This window comes from Podarcis cretensis, assembly GCF_951804945.1.
Source record: "Podarcis cretensis genome assembly, chromosome: 9".
NCBI lineage: Eukaryota > Metazoa > Chordata > Lepidosauria > Squamata > Lacertidae > Podarcis > Podarcis cretensis.
Window position 1 is genome coordinate 47,971,529 of NC_137178.1, and position 25,145 is coordinate 47,996,673.

Below are 25,145 nucleotides of genomic sequence, written 5' to 3' on the forward strand. Positions count from 1 at the left end.
CCATGTCTATTAAGAATTATTTGGTCTACATGGTCTAAGGAGGTCCACAGCCAGTGAGCTATTTTGAGGTGTAAGATTCACGTAAATTGGGCCATCACTTGCCCGAACTAATGTGTAGAGTGTGCACATGACACATTGCTCTAGGTTCATTGGGAGGGGTTTGTGCCAGTCTCTAGTACATATTGGTTCATTGTGGCTGTACAGCTCAATGCTATAACTGGTCTTTGACCATCATAAATCATGGCCTAAATCCAACATAGACTTAAGTTTCCTTAAGCACACTTCAGTTGCCAGGTGTAAAGATGCCTAAATCTTGTGCTGAATTTAGGCCCCTCTGTTGTTGTTTTTTCAGACAGAACAAATGCTGCCTGTTGAAAACTGAGGTGATTATTTGTTTTTCGCCATGTGCCTTGCTGAAAAAGTCACTGTTTATCTCTGCAGTTGTAGACAAATACATCTTTACATGTTAAATTCAACCTTCAACAATATCACTGCCGAAGTGCCTTCCTATCTAAAGTTAAATGTCAGCACACTTCTTTCGAGGTCATGTTAATAGCTTTTGGATTTCAGTCTCCTCTGCTTGGGAAATATCCTTTTAGCCATCAGAAGCATTTATCAGAAAACCTGAGATTTCCACAAAAGGGTAGTTTAAAACTAATGGAGGTTTATTTTTAACTTTTATTATCTTTGTACACTCTCCTACCAGATAAAGGCAGCTGTAGATTATTAAATATATTAGCTAGGCAGAAAAGATTGGACACTACATTTGAGAACTTGCTAGGGGAGACAAATGTGTTTAAAGAAGAAGAAGAAGAGTTTGGATTTGATATCCCGCCTTTCACTCCCTTTAAGGAGTCTCAAAGCGGCTAACATTCTCCTTTCCCTTCCTCCCCCACAACAAACACTCTGTGAGGTGAGTGGGGCTGAGAGACTTCACAGAAGTGTGACTGGCCCAAGGTCACCCAGCAGCTGCATGTGGAGGAGCGGAGACGCGAACCTGGTTCCCCAGATTACGAGACTACCGCTCTTAACCACTACACCACACTGGCTCTCATCCAAAGTACTTTGGATTACAAGGAATTTTAGAAGCTTATAAAAGTACTGTATGTACTTGTGGGGAAATTACTTATTATACAAAGGACATTTTTAAATGGTGTGTTTTGTTTTGTTTTGTTTTGTTTTGTTTTGTTTTGTTTTGTTTTGTTTTGTTTTGTTTTGTTTTGTTTTGTGTTTTGTTTTGTTTTTTAACCGAAAAATAGCTGTTCTCACAACTATTTCAAAATGGGGATAGACCAAAAATGGGTAACATATTGAGCAGTTAGGATTCTACTATGAACATGACATGATCTACAGATGCGACCAACAAATGCAATCGTTCAGTGGCAAATCATAATAAAGAGATTATTTGTGGATGCTACCAAGCACAGGGCAAAATTATCTCTGCAGAGCCATTGTTCCTTCTGTTCCACTACAATCTCAAGTTAATGTGAAAAGACTCTGGACCCCCTTGCTGTGATCCTGACCTGGATCAGCTTCCCCTTCCTTCCTAACTTCCTTCCTAACAATTGAAATGTACAGTAGCAGAGGCTGGGGCTCTGTTGCTCTCCTGGCTTTCCAATATGGTAGGTCGCTGGTCCTTACAGAGAAGGGAAGGGAAGGGAAGAGTTGAGGTATGTGGAGCTCAGTGCATGGTGGCAGGAGCGTCAGGTTGGCTTTTCCACCCTGTGTGGACACATCATGTTGGGAAGCTGGGAGAGCAAGAGCGGTCCACCCATACCGTCTCATTGGCTGCTGTTGGAAGTGCATAGGAGGTTTTTTACAGTGCCAATTGCAGGCACTGAGGACCTGATTGGGATTCTGCCTCTTCCTCCAGCAATTTGTAAAGAAAAAGCTTGCACACAAGGTCAGACTACATGGTTAATGTCACATATAGTTTGAATTGTTTATCCTTTTGTCATATATTCATATTATATTTGATATTATTTAAAGTTTAAATAATATTATCAGATGAGTAAATTGCAAAGGGATATCAGTTCAGATCTACACTTCTGCTAACACTTTTGTGTAGCATCCTATGAGCTTTTTCATCCAGGACCCACAAAGGCTGGCATAAATCCCATGTGCTAGTGGGAATTTGTGTGGTCTGTGTCAGCAGTAACAGAAAGCAAGGGAAAGAGAAGTAGAATTCCCAATAGTAGACACGATCTTCTCAGGGCTATCTGTCCTGAGAACAATTCATTTAAAGCAGTATCATTCCATTTTAAACAGCCATGGCTTCGTTCAAAGAATCATGAAAAATGTAGCTTGTTAAGGGTTTTGAGAGGGTTAGAAATACCCTATTCCCTTCGCAGAGTGTCAGTTCCCTCAGAGGCTTGACAATCAATCTCTCTTCCCATGGAACTCTGGGAACTGTAGTTCTGTGAAGGTAATAGGGGTCTTCTAACGACTCTCAGCACCCTTAAACTACAGTTCCCATAATTCTTTGAGGCAAGCCATGGCTGTTTAAAGTGGGATGATACCGCTTTAAATGTACAGTACAAATGCGGCCTGCAATTTAACTGCTGCAGTTCAAACTGCTATCTGCGCTGTGGCATCTTAAGCTCTTTCAGAGAACCGGAGCGCCATTTAAACTCAGGCAAATTTACAAAGGTTTATTCTCCCTAGCCAGCCTCTATTTAAGCATAAATAGGCTTATTTTTGAACAGTTTGCAACTCGCAGTCTGACACAGAATAAAGAGTGGGAGGAATGGCCTTTGAATAGTTAATACATTCTGTGATTTAATTCCCCCCACCCTTTTCTTTCTCTTATCACTGCAAGTCATCGGGGCATTTTTGTTCTTAGAATGCTACGCTGTGTCTTTTCTCCTTTAACGATGCACACAACAAAGAATGTATAGCAACAACTGCTCCCCCTCCAAAAAAGGGGGGGCAGTATATAGCACTGTTCTGGCAAGGTTTCAGAAGCCCAAGCAGCTTATGCTTTGCTTTTGATGTTCTTGTTTTCGCTGGGAGTTGCGATACCAGCCAACAGGGTTCTCAAATCACAAATGAAGAAGCTGTGCTACAATGAGCTGTCTTAGAGCCAGATGGAGAATAAAAACTGTGGCATAACAGAAAGCACCAGGAGACACAAGCGTCTGAGAATACTCTTTCCTAATCAAAATGACATTCCTCTTTAAAGGCCTTCTCAATATTAATAAGGGTCAAGAAGCCACTGAAATAATTCTGTGGGCACATATTTGTTTCTTCCTAATAGTTAGGCAGCATTTATGCAATTCATCACCATCATTTCTCTGCTGTGTTCTGTGACTCCTTCCTGTTTAATCTCAGATTGCAGTAGAAGCATGGCGCTCAAATGGTACAAAAAAAGAAAAAGAGGTAGATTTCTCTATATCTGCGTTAAAGGTGTAGGATTGTGTGATGGAGCAGGTGCAAATGTTCTGGATTTGTGAGGGGTAATGGACCACAGCCATCTGTCATCCAGTCATCATCTTGTCATCATACAGACATGTTTTAGCCAAAAAATATCCACAGCATGGAAGTTATTCTGAGGTGCCTTGCATTGGACTGAATTTCAGGCATGCAGCAGGTTACTCAGTGAGTTGTTTAATTAAAGCTATATCAAAAAAGTATTCTTTGAGTATTTATTACAAAACCCTCCTGAAAAATAATGGTTTTGGCCATAATGGGGGCAAGTAGGAATTTCTCTGGAATTCTTTTAGAGGGACTAGCTACTTACCTTCCTTAGCCTTACAAAGTGGACAAATTTTTTCTGTCCGTCCCCCCCTTCTTCTTTTTCTTTCTTTTTTTTAAAGATTAAGCCCCACACCTTCCTCCAGTTTCCTGTTGGCTGCACTGCACAGAATGCCTTAGGAGCATTGCATGTCATTTCACATCACTTTGCTCCCAAAGTATTCTGGGAAGTGAGGGCAGTGGAAAGCTTCCTGCCCCCTGCGCTTCATGAAGAGATCCAGTAAGTGTAATGTACCTCAATCTGTTGTTGTTTAGTCGTTTAGTCATGTCCGACTCTTCGTGACCCCATGGACCAGAGCACGCCAGGCACTTCTGTCTTCCACTGTCTCCCGCAGTTTGTTCAGACTCATGTTTGTAGCTTTGAGAACACTGTCCAACCATCTCGTCCTCTGCCGTCCCCTTCACCTTGTGCCCTCAATCTTTCCCAACATCAGGGTCTTTTCCAGGGAGTCTTCTCTTCTCATGAGGTGGCCAATGTATTGGAGCCTCAGCTTCACGATCTTTCCTTCCAGTGAGCACTCAGGGCTAATTTCCTTAAGAATGGATGAGTTTGATCTTCTTGCAGTCCATGGGACTCTCAAGAGTCTCCTCCAGCACCATAATTCAAAAGCATCAATTCTTTGGCGATCAGCCTTCTTTATGGTCCAGCTCTCACTTCCATACATCACTACTGGGAAAACCATGGCTTTAACTATACGGACCTTTGTTGGCAAGGTGATGTCTCTGCTTTTTAAGATGCTGTCTAGGTTTGCCATCACCTTTCTCCCAAGGAGCACCTCAATCTAACCATTTATAATTGCAATGACAAGCGGTCTTTTAGTAAATAAATTTAACTGAACAGCAGTAAGGCTAGTGACAGCCTGAGCTTAGATAAAACAGGTTGCAGAATGGCTGTTTGTTATGGAGAATTTCAAGCTAGACATTTGCTGGATGCATGGTGTCCAGCTATGTTTTTATGCATGTTTTCCTCCTCAATGACAGGTGCATGGGGGAGCAATCCATGCCAGGATAATGGCATCCAGAGATAGAAAGCGTATCTTCTTCCTCTTCAGCATTAAAAGAAGCAATGGCCCCTCCCTGTATGGATGCATTTCAGAAGATGCACATACAGGTTGATGTGGTTCATCAAAGAAGCTGCTAAAAAAGAGTTGATGTATCTGGCAAAATGTGGAGAAAGCAGTATTTGTTTAGGATAAATACCAGTAAGAGAGAAAGGCAGAACAGTCACTTAGGATGGGGTGGTTAGACTGTGGCTCTCCAGTTTCTGCTGAACTACAACTTCCATCATTGCTGGCCATTGATTGTGCTGGCTTGGGCTGATAGGAGTTGTAGTTCAGCAGCATCTCAGCCATAGGTTAGTTACCCCAGGACTCAGTGCCCAAATGCATCTCTGTATCTAACATGTTGCTTAAAAAAAAAAAATGCAAGTTGAAAGAGGCTAATTATTAATGGAATCAGAACACGCTGTGGAGGAGCAATTTAACCCTGTCTACCCCAGGTATGGGACGCAGGTGGCGCTGTGGTTTAAACCACTGTGCCACTTGGACTTTCCGAACGGAAGATCGGCGGTTCGAGGTCCTGCGACAGGGTGAACTCCCATTGTTGGGTCCCAGCTCCTGCCAACCTAGCAGTTCGAAAGCACACAGTGCAAGTAGATAAATAGGTACCGCTCCAGCGGGAAGGTAAACAGCGTTTCCATGCGCTGCTCTGGCTTCGCCAGAAACGACTTAGTCATGCTGGCCACATGACCCAGAAAAACTGTCTGTGGAAGCAGACAAACGCCGGCTCCCTCGGCCTGTAAAGCGAGATAAGTGCTGCAACCCCAGAGTCATTTGTGACTGGACTTAACTGTCAGGGGTCCCTTTACCTTTACCTTTACCCCAGCTATGATCCTAAGGAAAATCTTTTCTCTGAATATACCAATGAGTGCCAATTACTATCTTGAGAACATAAATTTTCCCTAGCACTGCAGCAGGGAAGGCTTAAATTGCTCTTCCACATGACCTCTGATCCTATTAATTTTAAGGCCCCCCCCCCAGCTGATGCAATTTGTATTTTAAAAAAATATGAACATTAGATGGAGATGCACATTGCACATCCTTTAGAGATTGACTCTTTTGAACTGGAAGCAATTGTTTTAGAGCAATGGGTTCTCCCAAATCGTCCATGTTTTCTCAAAAACAAGACCCACCATGCTCAATGAAACTTACTCCCGCATAAGTGTGTTTAGGATCACGCTGTTAAATGTCTTACAAGGGAAATAAAGGGACGTCTGATATTCTGGTAAGCCTTTTGTTATCATGAAAGGACTGAGTTCATGTCAAACTATCAGCTCTATAATTTGAAGGAAATTGAGGCCATCTTAATAGGGAGAAGAGTCAGTATCAACAAATCAAATGCTATGTTTAATTGTTCAGCCAGCATCACAAATAGCACCACAGCTTCTACATTCCTGATTTATACAACTGTCTCCAATGCTTCTAGTTCAGAATACTTGGTGTGACTATTACATAGTGATGCTGGGACCTACAGCCAGCACTCCGGCGTGCCAACAATTTAATCATTCAAGAGGTGTGGATGAGCTAATGGAACTTCAATCCCTAGTGGACTGCATTAATAAGAAAACAGTCTGAGTGATACAAGATGAATTTTCAGGTCAAAGAGCTGAGATTTGTGGGTGAGATACTGAACAATTGTGTATAAATGTTGCAGATGACTGTTGCCTTCAGGGAGATGCTAGTGTTGGACAGCAATCATAGATACTGTGTATGTCTACTGAAACAAATAAGCCAAATCAGTGGGTGGGTAATACAGTGGCTATTCTTGCAGCTCTCTCTCTCTCATTGATTGACATGTTTAGACATTGTGTTACAGAGAGTGGGAAGGAAGTACTGCTGACTCTCAGAGTCTTGATTAAATCACTGGTAATATTTAAGACTAGCGAATTGCACATAATTACGAGGGACAGTATATGTGTATAGAGTAAGGCCTCCTTGGATCTATGCACTGATGTCTACTTCTGTGAAGTCCCTCTTGGTGAAGGGAGATGCATCCAGTGACAGGAGTGGTAGGCAAGCTTTGCGTCCTATGCAATGTCATCCCCAAATGCAGTACTTGAATATTTACTCCCTGGGAAGTGAATGGCATGCTATTATTTTTTGGAGAAGGGTAAAGAGTTGTATTCTGGTCCAATCTGCCACTGTTATCCAAGGCAGGGACCATGTTATCCCCTGCACACGTGTCATGACCCCAGCCCAATAATACTTGAATCTGCAGTCCTCGTATAACAGTAGCCCCAGTGAGGAGATGGATCCATTCCCCAATCTTTCCCATATGGCTCCACTGCCTTTTGAGCCAACGTATTGTCTGCTGAGCCTTGAAAAGACACCTCTGCCTCCAGATTCTATGGAAACAACTGTGGACTCCTTGGTGAATCAGGAGCTTCCCCCCAGTTTGAAATCCTGCTGCCAAAGGTTACAGAAAAAGGCAACAGCCCTTTAACTGGAGCACCAGGCAGGTAGAACATCAATCTTAATCTTTAAAGGTTGAATTAAAAGCCAAATATTTTTGTTCCCATCAAAAATATTTCTTAAGGAATGCTCAAATGAACCCTTCCACATATTCAATGAACATGGTAGGAGTTAGCGATAAAGCACCCACTGATCACACGTCTTCTGTACCATATGCCACTGATACATTGAAGCATATTGATGCATGTGTTTGTGTGTGTCATGCTGCTATGTGCTTCTGAATATTTTGTGCTACTGCTTGTGGCAAAGACATTCAGTCACTGGAGGCATAAGATGAATAATCAAGCCAAGCTTCTTCTAACTATATAATTTCTAAGACATCTAGATAACACCATCCATTTCTTTGCATGCCCAGGCAGAGACTCCCCATCCCCGAGAGCCTACCCAGAAGAAATGAATGACTCATGACAAAGTGTTATGGAATTAAATTGGCCACAACTTTATTTAAACTTTTAGATATAGGAAGACCTTGGCTTAGGCATTTGGCATCCCTCCCAGTCCCCAGCCAGAGATCTGGGGCACATCAAGGTTAGTCAGATCTGTCTGGGGAGAGGGCTGGCTCTGGAAGATGTTTGTTTACGCAGAGAGCCCCACCCCAATTTTGCCCCAGTGCTGACAACCTTTCAGTGTATGGCCAGTGACTCCCCTCCAACCCAACCCCTTTAACGGGGAACCCTGGGATCGCCACCACGGGGCGTGCACGTCACCACTGCACACGCAGGGGAAATAGACTAAAGGATTTTGCCCAAGGCCTAAAACCGCCAAAGATGTGACAATTTGCTACAGGGAAGGCAAAACCTGCCAGTGTAGGAGAAATCCTTCCCGGTCCTTTAACAGCAACCATCGTAAGACCGTAGCAGCACCCACATACCTGCAAGGAAAAAGTTAACCTGTAAATAATAATAATAATAATAATAATAATAATAATAATAATAATGGCATTAAATAAAGGGAGGGTAGGGTGGGTGAAGCTCTGGTGGAGCCAACTGCGTGATCACAGGTTGATATATTCGAAGAGCGGACCAAGTGAAAACTGCTCACTTTTGGTCCACTCTGCTGGCTCTGCCTCCCCACACCACGGATAGGTTTATTTGAACTGAGGTTTGGTGGGAACCTCAAAGGGCAGTGACGTGGGGAGGCAGACCAGTAACTTTGCCAGAGAGTCTCAAGGGACCAGGGGTACTGCGCTCTCCAGTTGATGGGAGAGCGGTTATTTTGGTAGTTCCTGAGATACCCTTTGTCCCCTTTGTTATTACTGCATAGTGATTGTTTTGGTGGTATACCACTGATTCCTAGACAATTTTGTAAATAAATGGTAATATGCCATCGATTCCTCTTCTCTGACATTTTAATACAGAGAATCATTGCTGTAGTAGGTGATCCTTAGAATCTCACTTAAAGGGGTTCTTTGATCTTTGTATTTAATAATGGGAGAATATAAAGTACATCTAATTAATCATCTTGGAAATCATGTTTTAATAACTAAGTAGTCTTTGTGCTTTGAACAAGACAAGGGATTAAAAAAGTGATTTAACTTTAGTACCCTCTTCATCATAGTTTCTCATGCCACAGAATTATTTTTCAATCAGCCTAAAATACATGTTCTTTGTCTGTTTCGTGATGTATAAAATCAATGAATGAATCTGTTTTGCAGTTTGCAGATGATTGGTCTGAGTAATGGAGGGGAATGAACTAGGTATGCTAAGCTGAGCTAGGCTGAGATGCTTGGAGAAAACATGGGATATAAATGTAAGAAAATAAAAAATTAATGTTATATGTATTTTTAAGGAACTGAGAAATAAAGCTAAGAAAAGGTTAAAAAAATAACAAGAGTATATGTTTGCATCAAAGCAGATGGTTCTGTCATATCCAAAATGCCTATAGGTGGGGCATTATCTGATGCTGTCTTGTGCAACAGTCACATGCATCACCCCAGCTATGTCCCAGAAAATGATGGTTGGAGTCAGCATCCTCATCCCAAGCCACTTGGATGCACTGGCTTTTGGGGATTTATCACAGTGCTTCAGTGTGATCCACTGTAGTAGTTTCATAGGTTTGAGACTTGAAGCAGATAAAAAAAAGGGGGGAAAGTAAACACAAATTGAAATATATTGTGTTTCTGCAGTGTTGTGATTTCTAAGCCTCCTTCCTGAGATTTGAAGGCGTAACTTAAGGTGTTTCTCTTCATCTATTCAGAAAGGAATATAAAGCTTATAGATTAAATGTAACACACCCACTAGGATGGCTTGGCGTTCTCCCTGAACATGAAAAAGATTAAAATATACAAATCAGCTGCCACTCTCCTTTCCATCCTTCCCCAGCTCATGATTAATTCCCAGTGTTCCTTGCTTCTGAGCAAGCTGCCTGTTTCTGTATTACCTGATGAAAAGGAACCTAATAAAATGTGAAATTAATCAAAACGAGGGTGTAGCAAACTGGTAACTGCAATCTTCAAAACGCTTTCAGTGAAATATTTAGAAGACTATCACAGATAGTACAGCCAGTTAAAGGCTGATCATGCCATTCAGTCTAATGAGGTTTTTGCACAGCTGTTTCATACTGATGATGTCTTATCTATTTTGGAATAGCTGCCATTATCAGCAACTGCAGCACTAAAAGAGCATCGCAGGCTCATTCGATGAATGTTGTTCCTTTTTCACTTTCACTTCCTCCAACAAGCTACACTCATCAGCTTATGGAGACTGAACTATTTCTGTATAACATAAATCCAACACTGACATGTTATAGCTGACAGGGTATTGTTTTCAGATTGATGGCAGCCATATATATGTTTTCCAATTTTGAAAGCTTTCATTTAATTGTTTTCTAATATTAATTTGAAATGTGCTTCTGTTGCAAATACTTGCATCAGGCAGATGTTTGTGACAGCACTGCATGAAGACAGAATATCTACACAACAGTCCAACAATCTCTCTATTCCTATCATATATTTAGCAGTAATCGTTTAACTTCCTTCTCACATGGCATGCATCAGTATAGAGGGATTGTGACTCTATGAAGGGGAGGGCAAATTTTATTAGCCTTGTTGTGAATTGCAGTGGGTAGCACAGAGTGACCCAGCACAATGTTGACTTCCTTCCCAACTAGTTCATGCTACACTACAGTATGTAGCATCAGTATTCAAAGGTTTTTTAATAACAAAAGTTACTGGGTGATCTGGTAAAATCCATGAAGTAATACTATCCCTCTCATATTTTATTGACTTCTTATGGCCAGGCCAAAAGCAGACTGGAAAGGACTGGGGAAAGGACTGCAAGCAATGCTCAACCACTATGCTGGAAAGGAAGAGTGAGCCGGTCCTTAATAACTATCGCCTCCATTCAGTGTTATTGTTTAAAGGGGCTTAAAGGTAAAGGTAAAGGGGCCCCGGACCATTTAGGTCCAGGCATGACCAACTCTGGGGTTGCGGCACTCATCTCACTTTATTGGCCAAGGGAGCCAGCGTACAGCTTCCAGATCATGTGGCCAGCATGACTAAGCCGCTTCTGGCGAACCAGAGCAGCGCACGGAAACACCGTTTACCTTCCCACCTATTTATCTACTTGCACTTTGATGTGCTTTCGAACTGCTAGGAGCAGGGACCGAGCTATGGGAACTCACCCCATCACCATCACGGGGATTCGAACCGCCGACCTTCTGATCGGCAAGTCCTAGGCTCTCCACAGCGCCACCCGCGTCCCTTAAAAGGGCTTAGCTCAGCCTTATTTAAAGTAAGTCTCCTCTCCCAAAGTGAAGGATTAGCTCTTTTTAAATAAATAAAAAGTCCAAAGGAGTAAAAAAAAAAGTCTACAGCAGATTGCCTTGATAACAAGATTCTGAATCAAGTCTCCAGGTAGACCACTGCCTAATAAACAAAATGTTTTGTTGTTCTGAGGCTGCAGAGCTTTGAAAAAGTTTGGGTAACATTGAAATTGTTGGAACAGATGGAATATGGACTTACTGACGTCATTGTTTTCATAATATTCTGCAGTGCAGGAAAGCTAAAAAGTCCCTGTGAAGAGTTATTGGAATAAGCAGTTTTGAAAACTGAAAAGCTGCCCATTCAAAGAGAACCGCAACAGATCGAAAAGTTGTATTGTGTAGCCTGCAGCTTCCCCAAATATGCTGAGGTTCTTCAAAGGCAGTTGCACAACAGTACTCCTGTCTGAAAAATTTCATCTTACCCAAACTCAAATTTATCTGAATGTGAAGCTTTAAACTGATATGTTGACTTGGCATAGTTCTATCCTAATCCTTGTGCTTAGGAGCAAATATCACTTTCCATGGGCAATTCAACCTCTTACGCAGGTGTAGCCCCCATTAACTTCAGTTTGAGCTCAGTTTTTTAACTGCTAATTTAGGGTAAAACATTAGCATTTCCTGCAAGTAAACAATGTATTTTTCATGTCATTCCATCCTAATATCAGTCAATCCCAATAATTGCTGATGTATTTCCATGAGAACATTTTTTCCCACACACACACACAAAACTTTCAGGGAAATTTTATTTTATTTATTAGATTTATATACCGGTACCTCCCTTCAACATAAGATCTAAGGGTGGTTCACAGAATAAAACATAGAGAACAGAACTCAAACTTGGGGAAAGGAGACACTGAGACATATTCATTCATTTCTAAATGGAAGGTAATTGATTTGTAAAGCTCTATAGATGGCCAAGATGCATGTATCCATTTTATACTATGATATATGCTAAAAAATATGTATATTACCACATCAGTGGACAGTGAAATCTCAGAAAGATTTGTGCAAAAGAAACCAATTGCAGCAGAACAGAAAATAGTGGCTCAAAATGTCAGAATTTATTGAAGCACATTTATACATGTCTACTTCAAGAACTTTGTATTGAATGAGGGGACATAGATTATTTTAATGCTTCTTGAGCAGAATATCTGTGAGCATGCTTAATAAGAAAGAGGTTCTAGAGAAGGAGTGGCTATCCTGTGTCCCTCCAGATGCTGTTGAACTACAAGTCCTGTCATCCCTGACCATTAACCGCACTAGCTGAGGCTGATGGGAGATGGAGTCCAACAATCTCTGGATAACCACAGCTTAATCTACAGTATTCATTTTCATCAGAAGACTGATGGTTCAGAAGATGGTGCAGAGGAACAAGCATCCTGAACTCTGAAGCTTGAAAGTTTTAATCCCCATTGCAATGTCACACTTAATGGGCTCCTCATTGGTAGCTGCAATAAAAACAAAGCAATGAAACAAACTATCTGTGGAGAATGACCTGCTGCTGTGTGTTTCTTTGATTCAACCCAACATAAAGTAATTAACTGATACCAAAAAAATGCAAGTGCCTCATTAAAGAACTCTGTTAAAAGTGAACTTTGTTTTATAATTAAAACGTATTTATACTTTGTGTCTGTTTAAAAATAAAACTTCAGTCTTCAGACTGAAGACTTCAGACACAAATGTATTTTCTTGTGAAACTTTCCTCGTAATCATATCACATCAACTAACCACAAGTTAAGAACCACACATATAGCTGAACAAACTTTGCTGAGGGTGTCCTAGAGCTGGCAAAACTACAGAAAAGGGCCACTGAGGCGGTAATCCTATGCACACTTAACCTGCAAGGAAGCCCCATTAAACACAGTGAGCCTTATTTCTGAGTAAATATTAATAGGATTACTCTAAGTAAGGACACAAAGGATTGCACAAATATATTAATGGCACAGAAAGCTTGAAGAGGATTAATTATTACATTTGCCCAGGTCTTCCTCTAATTTACCAGATAGAAGCTTTTGTCCTCACGGCAGCCCTGTGAGGAGATTAGGCTTAGACCAGGGTAGTCCAGCTTTCCATACCAAGTGGGCCACAAGAGTACACAGGACTGGGGGAGCAAGACCAAAATTGGATGTTTCTCCCCAGCCCTTTCTCTGCTTTCCCAAAGCTGGCTAAGTGACTGTGGGAAGGAGGCACAAAGCTCTAGCAGCATCCTTGATCTTCTGATCATCTCTACATGTGACATTGGAAACAGGGCATCTCCGCTGCCCGCCACACCATTAAATCACAACCTTATCTTTTTTCTGACAGCAGTCTGTCATTTTTTGTAGAGTTGTGGAAATTTGTGGTGTGTACATTGGGACCATTTGGGGTGAGTGGTGCAGGCATTAGGAATGATTTTCCACAATGCCAGGAGTAGCTTAAGGTATGTTTTAAAGAGGGTTTTTTTAAAATAAAAATAAAATAGAAGTATGTCAGAGAGGGTTTCAGGCAAAGCAAAGCAAATGTCAGCAAAATGACAGGTTGCAAAATTGGAGTGACTTTTCACAATCTCATAAATATGTAAACCTTGGCTTAGTTGACAAGTTATTGTCAAGAGCAATTTGAAATTGTTACCATTAATTATGTCATATGGGTTTCATTTAGACATTGGTCTGTTAACAATGATCAGATAATGTACGTACGACATTCACAAAGTATTTATTTCTATCACAAAAATCATGCTGCCTCTGTTTCTCAGGCCACAAAATCGCTTAGCTCATTTAACATTCCAAGACATCTTAGCACTTGAACTCCTTGGGAAAGAGTTACTATATAAATTTTACCTGTATAATGAGTACGTTGGTTTAAACACACACACACACACACACTTCAGAAACAGAGGAGAAATTATGAGGCTGCTTGTGCTATATAATCTTCCTCAGATGGAGATATTTATGAGGCCAGTCACAGATCTTATTTCTTAACATGTCCTCAATTGTGTTCTTTCTTATTTACAAAATAGTAGCTTTGAGGTAGGAAATATATGCTGTTCAGGCCACATTCAATTCCTGAAGCTCTTTCTTTGACACTGGGTCTGAGTACAAAACGTCAGCTTCACATATTTTGAAAAGAAAACGGTTAGGGTGTGTTCACACCATGACTTCAGTCACATTTCACTTGTGTGTCTTCCTCACTCCCTCTGAAATAATCATTATGTTGCTACATAGACATTTTCCATTCAGGGCTGGTGCAGAATAGTGACTAAGAGAGGAAAACATGGATCAGGAAGTTCCTTGTTCAAGTCTCATGTCCACAATCAACTCACTAGGTGGCCTTAGGCAAGCCATTCTCTCTCAGCCTTAGTCCTCCCAACTATGTTTTGGGGGATCGTCATACTGACTTACCTTACAGCAGGCATCCCCAAACTCGGCCCTCCAGATGTTTTGGGACTACAACTCCCACCATCCCTAGCTAACAGGACCAGTGGTCAGGGATGATGGGAATTGTAGTCCCAAAACATCTGGAGGGCCAAGTTTGGGGGTGCCTGCCTTACAGTATTGGTGTAGGTATTACAACCAGAAGAGGGGCCACCAACCTTTCCAGAACAGGGTGCACATTTGCAATTTTTAGAAAGTTCAGTGCCCCCCCAGCAAACAAAATTCACTATAGTCAATGGAATACAACCAACCACACCCTAGGGACCCCCAACCTCTGATCCTGGCATCCAGCTAAAGAGTGGGCATGTTTTAAGGGGGCATGTTTTAAGTGTAGGAGAGAATGAGCCAATGTAAACCTGAACTGGGCAATGCCAGGGATGGTTGTGGGCAGGATTCCAGTTTTACACTAGATGACCCCCGGGGTCCCTTCCAACCCTACAGTTCTACGTTCTGCTGCTTGATTTCCTCTCTGCATCTGTCCACGCCCTTCACTCCTTGTTTCTTCCAGTCCAGCTCTTAAAGGAGCATTGCTCTCACATCTCCCTTTATCTGATAATCAAATGGATAGCACCTATCCATTGTATCCAATAATACGTTCCAAGAAAAAAACAGCAGCATGAATGTGAAAGAAAACAAAAACCACCCCCACTCCCCTCCCCACAAACAAATGAATATATTAAGCGCTGTCTTCGTGGTGCTTTGTGTTGTCTTGTAGGTCTTCTTAGGAGTTTTTTGCCCAGGGTAGGATATTTCTGGCTTTTGCTGCAGCTTACCATGGCATTGTTGAGAATCTGCTTTCTCAGCATGTCATGGTGCCCTGGGTTCAAGTTCCTCAGCGTTCCCTTCTATGAGTTGAAGATGCCATCTGTTCATCCTGTACGATTCACCACCCAATGTCAAGACCCTCTCACTCCACCCGTCTGGAGCTTGATAAACCATATGGTTGTTTTTTGTTGCATAGCAGGAGCGCAAAGCAGGGACTGGCAAGGCACATGTTGAGCATGCTCCTCCCTGTCAGTTCTTGATGCATTTTGCACTGGTGATTGACTGGAATTGTTTCACTGGTTATTTCAGTCATGGATGTTTATAGTTTAATGTTTTAATGGGGTTGTTTTATTGCTCGTTTTAATTATGGTATATTTTTAATTATTCTGTATTGGTTTTTATGTTTTGTAAAATGCTTAGAAGCCACCTGAATATTAAGTAGTGTGTGTGTGTGTGAGAGAGAGAGAGAGAGAGAGAGAGAGAGAGAGAGAAAAGAAGAAGAAGAAGAAGAAGAAGAAGAAGAAGAAGAAGAAGAAGAAGAAGAAGAAGAAGAAGAAGAAGAAGAAGCAGAAGAAGAAATGTGTAGGCGTCATTCATACCCTATTTGCCTCAATTCAGATAAATTATTAGAGGAGGGGAAACATCAAATAGTGTTACCACTGATTTTCTGGGCAATGCTTTTGCATCTTTAACAACTGCATATGACAGGCAGAAAATCAAACTGTGTAACTTTCACTATCGCTTCATGCTGCACTGTTTTAATTTCTTGTGACCACATAGCTATTTTAGGGCCAGGCCGTGTCAGTGGGGCAGGGGCAATTCTAACATATGGGCAGGAAGGTTGGCAACCTTGATTTAAGTGCATCTCAGGGAGCTGAGCCAAGCATTTGAGCATTCTGCTTGGGCACACTTAATTACCAGGAGAAAAACGCAACTGTCTTGCTGCTATTCGTTCTATAAACTCATGTCTGCATTAAATGAAGATAAAGATGGCCACACACACACACAACCTACAATGGAGAATTTGTTTATTGGCTATCAGTAAAGGGGCCATAATGCTGCCCTTCATCATTGCTTGTCATACCACTGACAACCTATAAAACTTCTGCTTCTGCATAACTCTTTATTTGTCTGTTCCTGTGCCAGCTTAGACCCTGGCAGGTGCCTGGCATGGATCAGCAGTATGATTTATTACCTCATTTAATAAACAATGTGAAGAAAAGAATGAGATATTTTCTCTTAAAATTACAAATTAGGAGCCTCCTCTCTCTGTTTAATGACAAGAGCCCTGGCTTCGTCTCTATTTGAGGTGCTCCATTTATTGCCCGGGCGGTGGGGATGCTGCCTGTTGTTGTTGTTGTTGTCACTCTCCAGCCTGTCCCTGAAAGTGAAATTTATGCAATACCCCAGCATACAAATGAAAGCATCCTAGCTGAATATGATATTGACATGGCAAGCTTTCCTGAATGAATTCCACTGACAATAAATAGCCTGGATGTCTTGTCTCCCCAAGATTTAATGCCCATTTCATTTCAGTTGGATTTCTCTTTTCCACATAACAATATAATTCTACAGAAAAAGTGCCCAGACATTTCCCTCCTCACCCCACACCCTCACTTCTACTCTTGACACAGAGTATGTAGGTTTATGGGAATGCTAGACTTTGCCAGCTTTGAGCGGATTTCCCGACTTTCCATGCAACCACTTCATGCTCTGAACAAACAAGTTGGACAGTCATTTCCTCTTTCCAGAGAAACCTGGCAACTGTCTATCTGTGAAGTAAACCAGGAGCATGTTAGTGTCACTAACCCCCACTATCTTCTGAAAATATGCAGCCAATGGTCAGGGTAGGTCTTGGACTTTTTGTGAGGTTTTTCCCACCTGGTGCCTGCCGTTCCTTCTTGTTGGATGCCCCACTCCCTTACAAGTACAGATTGCTCTGTGATCCATGGCTGTCTGTATCCAGCTCATTTGATGCCCAAGCCCCTCTGAATCTGCCCCTCTTGGCTCAGGACTCAGATGAATCCAGTGCACAACCCTACTATTTACATAACAAACCATGTACACATGCTTGCATCACATTCACACAATTAATTGCATTCATGGCTAGCTTAGCCCATGATGGTAGGAATAGGTGAACTTTTCCAATCTTATGTTCAGTTCTCTGCGTTTCCACACAAGTTTGCATTTTAAAAAGAAGCCATTGTGAAAATTATTTAGCATGTTGGTGTGAATTTCTCCACACTATTTTGCCTAAATGCACATCTTTGCAAATAATTCTTTTTTGTGTTATTTTCACTAGTATATGCATTTTATGCACTTTACCCTAATATATGCATTTTGTTACACATTACTTGGCTAGTAATGAATTTTAAAGGATGAGTGTGCTTTGGTTAACTTACTGTTTTGGAAAGAGTTTATTAGGTAGGTTCACTTTAAATGACTACTGGGTCAATTTGGGGGGCTGGGGGCATTCTTAACAACTGGAGATACATATGGTTTGATCTGTTCAAAGAAAGAAATGAATTGATAGGGTGAGGTGCTTCATGCAGTGTTTTGTTTTTGGGGTTTTTTTTGTTATGAATGTACTCAATAAAGTTGTTTTTTGAAAGGGCAAAACTGCAGGCGGTGATACAATTCTGTTGTTTATGTTGAATTAGAAGGCAAAAAGAGAAAGGGAAAACTCCCAAAGGCACCGTCTCCTGATGCAAACACAGAAGGATTGAATAAGACAAAATACTGCTTGCTTTTATTAGCAAAGTCTTTGCAACTGTTCACATGCTACAAGCTGTTGTCCAATTGCTGAGGTTGCTCTAAAGTTGATTCCCTCTTGGCCTTACCCGTCAAAGCCCGTCAGTTATCCTGACTTCACAGCCCAATGTTATTTTTTTCTGTGTGTCTTTTTGCATAATTAATAGGACTAGCAAGCCCACTTGGAAAGGGCATCATTTACAAAACCATATGCCAGAATGTTCATCTGGCCTTAGGCAGAAGGCACTGGAGGGTCAATGAACACCCTGCAGTCATTTTGGCTGTGATTATATGGTAGATGGAAGTTTGCCAACAGTGAATGTGCCGTGAAAAGGTCTAAAATGTCACTGGCTTCCTCTGTGTGTTTAAACGAAGAACATTTGCAATTTATTAAGCATTTCAGAACGGGTTCTACAAATAATAAGGAACTCTGAATGAGCTAGAAAGGAAAGCTATTGAGTTCTGTGTTGGTAAATATTATGTGGTGTCCAGTGTCATATGTTCTCAGCTCAACCGTTCATAGGTAATGTTTTCATGTTCTCCTCCATGTCTTTGCAGAACACTTGAGAGAAAAGCTGGAGGAATATATGGCACGTTTTGTCAAAGTGAGAATTGTGCGCACCAAAAAACGGGAAGGGCTCATTCGCACCAGACTACTTGGAGCCTCAATAGCTAAAGGAGAAGTCTTGACCTTCCTCGACTCCCATTGTGAAGTCAACGTGAACTGGCTGCCTCCTTTACTTAGTAAGTTATACTGGAACTTACAACATTAGGGTTTTCATGGTACTGAAACATATACTTTATCTCATGAATACAATGTAGCTTCCAACATTTTATTTAGTACAACCCGCCAACAGCATCTATAAGTCACCTGTATATTTAGACCTGGAAGTGAAACTTCCTAGACTGTAATGTAAAATAGGATTAGCAGAAGAAACATGATGAGAATTAAAATGTTTAGGATGGAACTCTTATTCATTTGGGCTGAATTCAGCACTGGTAGCTTGAGTCACCCACTAGTGGATCTTGAGGAGGCATGTTTTGAAACAGCCTTCCACAATCTGGTGTCGCCCAGATGTTTTGGACCACAACTCTCATCAGCCCCAGCCAGCACAACTGTTGTATTCTGAAACATTTGGAAAGCACCATGTTGGGTGACAGCTGTTTTAGAACATCTGACTGTGCCTTTTATAGAATTATTTGTTTATGTTGTCCAACCTAGTGAGGCTGGATGAGCAACAATGGAAAACACAGCACTTGAACCAGGAGGACAACATGTCCACTTGGATGATTCTGACACGTCTGCCTGGAAAATAATTCAGAACTGTTATATTTGGGGGTTATGTCACTGGAACTTTGGAAATCTGAGCCTGTTGACCATTTACCATCTTAATCAATGGCCAATCTTCATCAGTGGCTCCCACCAAGAGAAGCTATCATAGCTATGCATCTGATGTGTTCTGCGGGCTCTCTGTTTTGTTTCATTGGTGCTGGTCATTGGCCGCAACAGAAAAAAATTTGATTTCATTTGACCTATGCACCAGATTTTGCATTTTTCATGAATGTTGTAATACAGCTCTCAGCAACTTAACTATACATCAAAATATACATGCTGAGAGAAAATATACTTTTAATTATTTGAGATGGGTATGTTGCTCAGATTAAAACATTAACAGAACAGAATTCTGTGTCAAAGTGACACAAGCGAGAATTAAATAGATATGCTCCTCCCTTGCATCTGCCCTCAGCTGCTATCAGAGAAGAAGCTGAGTTGCAGAAGTCTGATGTTCATATTTTAGGAGCCAGAATGAGCAGCATTTTCTCAGTGCATTCTTGCTGTACACACTCAAAGCTAAAATGACAATTCTTTTGATTTCTGGTTTTTATTTTTTATTTTTTGCATGCTCGCTGACTCCTTAGGTGACAGATTGGGGACAGCTTAGAGCAGCAAAGTGACAGAGATATAGATGACTTGACTTCTGTGGGTCTCGCTGGGATGTGACTCTCTTTGAAGAACTATAATGGCTTCTAATAACAGGCCGAGTGCGTCAAGCCCGTTGCAGATAGAGGCCGGATGCAGATTTGAAAACTGAAATGATTTTAGGGCCATGGGGAGATGCTGAGGCAATTTTCAAAACTTTGAGGGGCGGGGGAAGAGGAGAAGTAAAAGCCTAAGGGATTTACTTTGCAGTAAATGTGATAGATGGCTTGGCTAGACGTACCCTCTTTTTTGTATTTTTATGCTTTCGTCTTTCAGATCAGATTGCGCTAAACCATAAGACCATTGTGTGTCCCATGATCGATGTCATTGACCACAATCACTTTGGGTACGAGGCGCAAGCGGGAGATGCCATGCGTGGAGCCTTCGACTGGGAGATGTACTACAAAAGAATACCAATTCCGCCAGAGCTCCTGAGGGCTGATCCCAGTGACCCTTTTGAGTAAGTAGCAGCAATACCAAGCATTAGAATGAGACATTTCAGGCAGCAGATGCAAGAACTGTGGCTGCAGCAATAGAGGCAGGGCCTTCTGGGCAAATTAACCTCAAATTAAAGATGGCAAGTGGGAAGCAGCAACAAGCAAGAGAATGGTGGGGAAGGTCAAGATGTGGAATCGCAAAAAGGGGGCAGATCACTCTCTAGAGTTCCACTGCTCCCGCTGCTCTCATTTGAGCAAGGAAGAATCCAGCCAGCAAAAGATTCCTGTTCTTTACTGTTAGCAGGGGGGAATATTGGGAGTGATTGGGGAATAAATGCATCTGTGCTGATTTTCTTGACCATTCCATGGAGTGGCCTTTGAAGAGACATTCGTTTATTATTTCTTTGCTAGAGATTGATGCAACAGATGAATCAAAAGTAAGCTTGTTTTCAGCTAGCAAAGCCCCTATGTATGATTGATGGTGTTGCTACCATATACATCCTGCTATAATTTAAACACAGGGGTATAAGGCAGCTGACTTGTGAATAATCTCAGATAAGCCATCGTCTTATCCCTGGTATTGGGTGGATGAGATAATTCACAGTAACAATCTCCCAAGGCGCCACAAAGTTGAGTCCATTTTTACTTTGATTTTATTTTTGCCTGTCATGCAAAGGGGGATTTATCCTCATCAGCCAAGAAAGTGAGAGGAGAGGGCACCAAGGGAGAGGAAGTGGAGTTATGGCCAGCGATCAAAACCACAAGCCAGTTAAACTGAAGTGCTTAGTATTCAGAAGCTGATTCAGTTCTTTTCATGTTAGAGGGACTAAATCAGACGTTCAAGATGCTGCACTTAAATGGAGTCCCATGTATATAACACTAATGTCATCAAACACCATTATTTTGTGCATAGATGCTGGTTACTCTTATTAAAGTACCAAATAGCATTCAGACATGATAGCTACCTACTTTCCTAGTTCCTTTCCATTTTACGACTATGAACAGGCAAGAAAGGGTATATGATTACTGTGGTCAAGCCCTCTTGGACAATGGATTTGTATTCCTGAAATAACCACAGCAAGAAGACTAAGGCTGTGGGAAAGCAGGGAATCCCTAGGCCAATGACCCATTGACCCACACCAGCTTGACAAAGCACAGCGAGGTCGGAACAAGAGAGAACATGGTAAGATAAAGCTGAATGTAAGGCAAATCAGTACAATCTGGGAGTTTATTGGTCCAGCAAATGCCTGGAGCCAGCTGTGATGTTAAGTAGATTTATGGCAAAGACGGTGTCCCAGTCTCTTCCTCCTTGTAGGAACACTGTGGGTTTAAAGGAACTGTATTTTATTCCGAAGGTTTGTACTGAAGCCTTCTGCTGCTTCTGGACATTGTATGGCAGTAGAGGAATATCCTTCCCAGCTGCATGTGCTCCTGGAAATCAGTCCAGAGTCAGAGGTTTGAGGTTTGCCTAACTTCCAGGCACCAGGGATGGAGGGATTATCTTTCCCTACATAGAAATTTGAATCAGCCTCTCCCAGGTCCTAATCCAAACAGTCTCTAGCCACTACGCTACCTTGCTGAAGTTCAGTTCCAGGACATCAACAAAATTTCACCACCAGTCTTGAAGCTTTACACTTTTCCAAAAAGTGTGCTCAATTGCTTTAAGCACAATTGATCAGCCCATTTGTTTGGGATTATCAAGGCTTGCTCTTTTCTTAGAGGAAGCAACGCAAACTGGTTTCAGATTTACATTATGTTCCTAAAGTTTGGTAATACATAACTCCCAGCGGAGGGACATGTGCAATTTTAAAGGGAGATTAAAATCTGTTTGTTCTGTTTAAAAGTCTAAGAACTATTAATGCCTCCCCTGGTACTTCTAGCTTTTAACTGCATTTCACTCCTCAATAAATCTACCTGCTGCAATAAAATAGGGAGCACACGACTGCAGGCCATGTAAACAGCACCAACAGGCCATACCTAGAGGTTTGCTTATCCATTTGCTTTACAAAAGGTAATAGAGCTGAATGGAACCTCAGGGATCATCCAGCTCAACCTCGAGCGCAATAAAGCAAAGTAAACTTCACTCTTCCACAAAAAGGTTAAATGATAGTTCTGTCTTAAAATGACTTCCTTTGCTTTGGTTAAACGCACCAGTAAAATTATATGCTGCTTCAGCATGCAACATGCCCCCTTCTCCCCATACACATAACTCCCTTTTTAATTAAAATAAAAAATGTCACAATCTGATGTGTAAATGTGGAGAACTGAACTTAAGAATGGAATAGTGAGAAACTGAGGGAAACCAACAACTTTGCCCATCCCTAGACTGGATGCAAGACAAGGCTCTGGCAGTCTGGCTGGATGCAAGGCAGGCCAAGCTGCTTCAAGCTAGAGGTAAGGCAGGGCTTTGGTTGGTGCAAGGCAACTTCCATGTTATTTCAACTCTGGGTTCTAAAATGACATTTTAGGCCTATGCTTGTAATCAATCAAATGGTAAACTAAAAAGCTTAAGACTTCACTGGACAAAGTTATTAAGAAAACAATGCAGAGGAAATAAGTTGAGGATTGCTGGGGGGGGGGGGAGAGATACTTTGGGCTGGCCCTGTGTGTCCTGTTGTTTTAAAACAATATATCAGCAACAGTCCCTTGTTTAATATCAGCATCAGCCATCTTTACCTCACAAGAGGGCGGAGGGCAGCTGCTTGTGAAGCAAACAAATCACTGGGGTCAAGGAGACCCAAGACACTTGACAAGAGGATGTGGAGGATAAACTGGGGTGGGGTGAGGTAATAGGTCTTGCCCTCTTTTATGTTTTTGGAGAGTGCAGGTTAGACGATAGTAAGCCAGTTCCCATAGTCTTTTAAGACGGAATGCTGAATTCCAAACAGCTGAAAGAAAACTCCTGCTCATTGATTTGAGGGAAAGTGTCTGAAGTGAGGACCATTTCCTTAACTTTCCATGTGCTTTGAGTCCAGAAACAGCATGCTAGGTGGGAAGGAACCAGTGCACTAGCTTCCTGGCAGGTGGATCGCCCGTACTTACTGGGAAGACAGGGGGGGAAAGGGGAGATTGGTGCGCTGCAAATGCACTAGTGGAGCCAATCTGGTGCTCCTGCCATTGTGTCTGCACTACACCAACCTTCCCATCACCTTGCCCTCTTCCTCATCAGAAGCAACAGCAACCCCACCTGCTGAGAAGGTAGCATAGCAGCTCCGCCCCACTGTCTGAGCCACTTCCAATTGCTCAGCATTCCCTTGCCTGCTGAATCCTGAAACACCAGGCTTGACTCTGAAATGAAGCTCTCAGAACAAAACCTGCCACTACAAACTATTCTACCCTGTTCTTATTACTGACATAAAACACAGGAAGTAATTACCTGGTATAGAGTGAAAGTCACTGTTTTGTACGTTTAATTTGATTTTATGCTAAAGACTGCATTTGGTTCTATTTAATTAAAACTCCTTTGGTTAATAAGTTTCCTATGGATTCAAGGATTTCAAACGGTTGCCCCTACCTTTTGAGAAAAGGCTTGAAGATGCTAATGAGGTTAGTATAAGTAGGGTATAAAAAGAATAAACAAAAATAAAGCAGATACTGCCTAATGACTGCACACACTTTTTAAAATTGAATTTTGTTCTTTTAAAAAAAGAAGAAGCTTCAGCTAGCAAAGGTAATCTATAAAAGTATCCAAAAGTAAAATAGAGCAGGTTAGAAAACAGTTACCTGCTTTAAAGATAAAGAGAAAAGGCATATAGCTCCAGGCTCAGTTAAGCAGAAAATGAACACCTGATGCCCTTCTTAGTGTTCCCCCTCTATGAGTGGTCTGGTGGGTGGCAACCCAAGAACAGGGTTTTTCTGCGGTGGCTTCCTGTTTATAGAATGCTCTCCCCATGGAGGCTCGCTTGGCACCTTCACTACATATCATAATAAGAACAAAAACCCCACCAATAACTCCTTCCCACAAATACATTTAAAAGGTCATAGCTTGTTTGCTCAGTGCCTAAAGATTTTGATGGCAATGCTATTACTGGGCACTGGAAAAAACTGCACTCATGAAGAGTGCTGCATCTGCAATAAATTGCCAAGTACAGTGGTACCTCAGGTTAAGTACTTAATTCATTCCAGAGGTCCATTCTTAACCTGAAACTGTTCTTAACCTGAAAAACCACTTTAGCTAATGGGGCCTCCTGCTGCTGCCGCGCTGCCAGAGCACGATTTCTGTTCTCATCCTGAAGCAAAGTTCTTAACCTGAAGCACTATTTCTGGGTTAGCAGAGTGTGTAACCTGAAGCATATGTAACCTGAAGCGTATGTAACCCGGGGTACCACTGTAGAGGAACACTGATATGGTGTCCTTGGTTCTAATAACCATATTATCTTACTATGGTTCAAACCAAGTGAAAACCTAGCCTTTGGAGAGGAGGGTGGAATAGTGCTGGTTATGTCATGTTTTTAAAATAGAAACTAAAGGCAATGCATGCCTCAACACAATAAGAAGGTCACACCATCTGCTTCAGATGTGTCACGCATCTGAAAAGAAACAACAATCAGTGTCTGGTCACTTAAAAAAAAGAAAAAAGATAACTGTCTGCCCAACTATTACGGCAGAGGATGCAAGCAGAGAAAATTGTATGACTATGTCTTGCCCCTACACAGACAATCAAGCTATTCTGCCAGATAAACTTTTGCTGTGACAGTGCTAGGCAGCTTGCTGAACAACCATCGGCAGCCTTAGCAGGTAACATTTGGAATTA

General features: G+C 41.7%; 1 protein-coding gene across 4 annotated transcripts in view; it reads left to right on the plus strand.

Moving 5' to 3' along the window:
* GALNTL6 (polypeptide N-acetylgalactosaminyltransferase like 6) overlaps positions 1–25,145 on the plus strand; it is a 459,868-nt gene that overhangs the window by 351,841 nt on the left and 82,882 nt on the right. For all 4 annotated transcript variants that reach the window (XM_079991400.1, XM_079991402.1, XM_079991403.1 and 1 more), the window contains exons 6-7: positions 18,533–18,718; positions 20,232–20,415. In XM_079991400.1, the coding sequence (XP_079847526.1) occupies positions 18,533–18,718; positions 20,232–20,415 (370 nt within the window). The remainder of the gene's footprint in view (positions 1–18,532; positions 18,719–20,231; positions 20,416–25,145) is intronic.